The 886-nt window shown below is 54.6% G+C and overlaps 1 protein-coding gene across 1 annotated transcript in view; it reads right to left on the minus strand.

The window, feature by feature from the left end:
• RAB33A (RAB33A, member RAS oncogene family) overlaps positions 1 to 334 on the minus strand; it is a gene marked incomplete at both ends in the record, with an annotated part of 723 nt that extends 389 nt beyond the window's left edge. Inside the window, one exon of the mRNA XM_009083614.1 lies at positions 294 to 334. Within this exon, the coding sequence (XP_009081862.1) occupies positions 294 to 334 (41 nt within the window). The remainder of the gene's footprint in view (positions 1 to 293) is intronic.
• Positions 335 to 886: the final 552 nt, after the last annotated feature.

Below are 886 nucleotides of genomic sequence, written 5' to 3' on the forward strand. Positions count from 1 at the left end.
GGAAGCAAAACAGATGAGAAAAAAGGCTACAGGAGCCAGGAGCATGGCCCTGGCAGGGCTGTGCGGAGCACCTGGCTGGGGTGGAGGGTGCAGGAAGGCTTCCTGCTGTCCAGCATTCAGAGGACCATGGAATTCTTTGGGCTGGAAAGAACCTTAAAGACCATCCAGTTCCACCCCACTGCCATGGACAGGGGCACCTTTCTCTAGACCAGGTTGCTCCAAGCCCTGTCCAACCTGACCTTGAACACTTCAGGGATGGGGCAGCCACAGCTTCTCTGCACAACCTGTGCCAGTACCTCACCACCCTCACAGGGAAGCATTTCTTCCCAGTATCCCATATAACCCTGCCCTCTGTCTGTGGGAAGCCATTCCCCTTTGTCCGGTCACTCCTGGCCCTTGTCCAAAGTCCCTATCTTTCCTGGAGGCCCTTTGGGCAGTGGAAGGGGCTCTAAGGTCTCCCCAAAGCCTTCTCTTCTCCAGGCTGAACACCCTCAGCTCTCTCAGCCTGTCTCCAGAGCGAAGGTGCTCCATCTCTTGGAGCATCTCTGTGGCCTCATCTAGACTCACACCAACAGGTCCATGTCTATTTGTCCACCAAATCCTCCACCATGAACAAGAATCCTGACAATTTCACAGAGGAGTCAGGGCACAGAGGAGATGAGTAGAGCAAGCCATCCTTTGTGCAGGGATGGGCAAGGAGCCAACAGAGCTCATGGAGGAGGATTAAAGCACAGAACATCACAGGTGACATTGCAAGGGGTCTCTGCTGTGGCCTGCCTGGCTGGGAAGAACAAGCAGATAAGGTGCTCTATGGACCAAGAGGAGCAGCCTCATGATTGCACAAGGAGAATTTCAACCACCCCAAGAGCTGCTGGAAGGACAGCAC

The sequence above is a fragment of the Acanthisitta chloris genome, unplaced genomic scaffold (assembly GCF_000695815.1).
Source record: "Acanthisitta chloris isolate BGI_N310 unplaced genomic scaffold, ASM69581v1 scaffold22991, whole genome shotgun sequence".
Classification (NCBI taxonomy): domain Eukaryota; kingdom Metazoa; phylum Chordata; class Aves; order Passeriformes; family Acanthisittidae; genus Acanthisitta; species Acanthisitta chloris.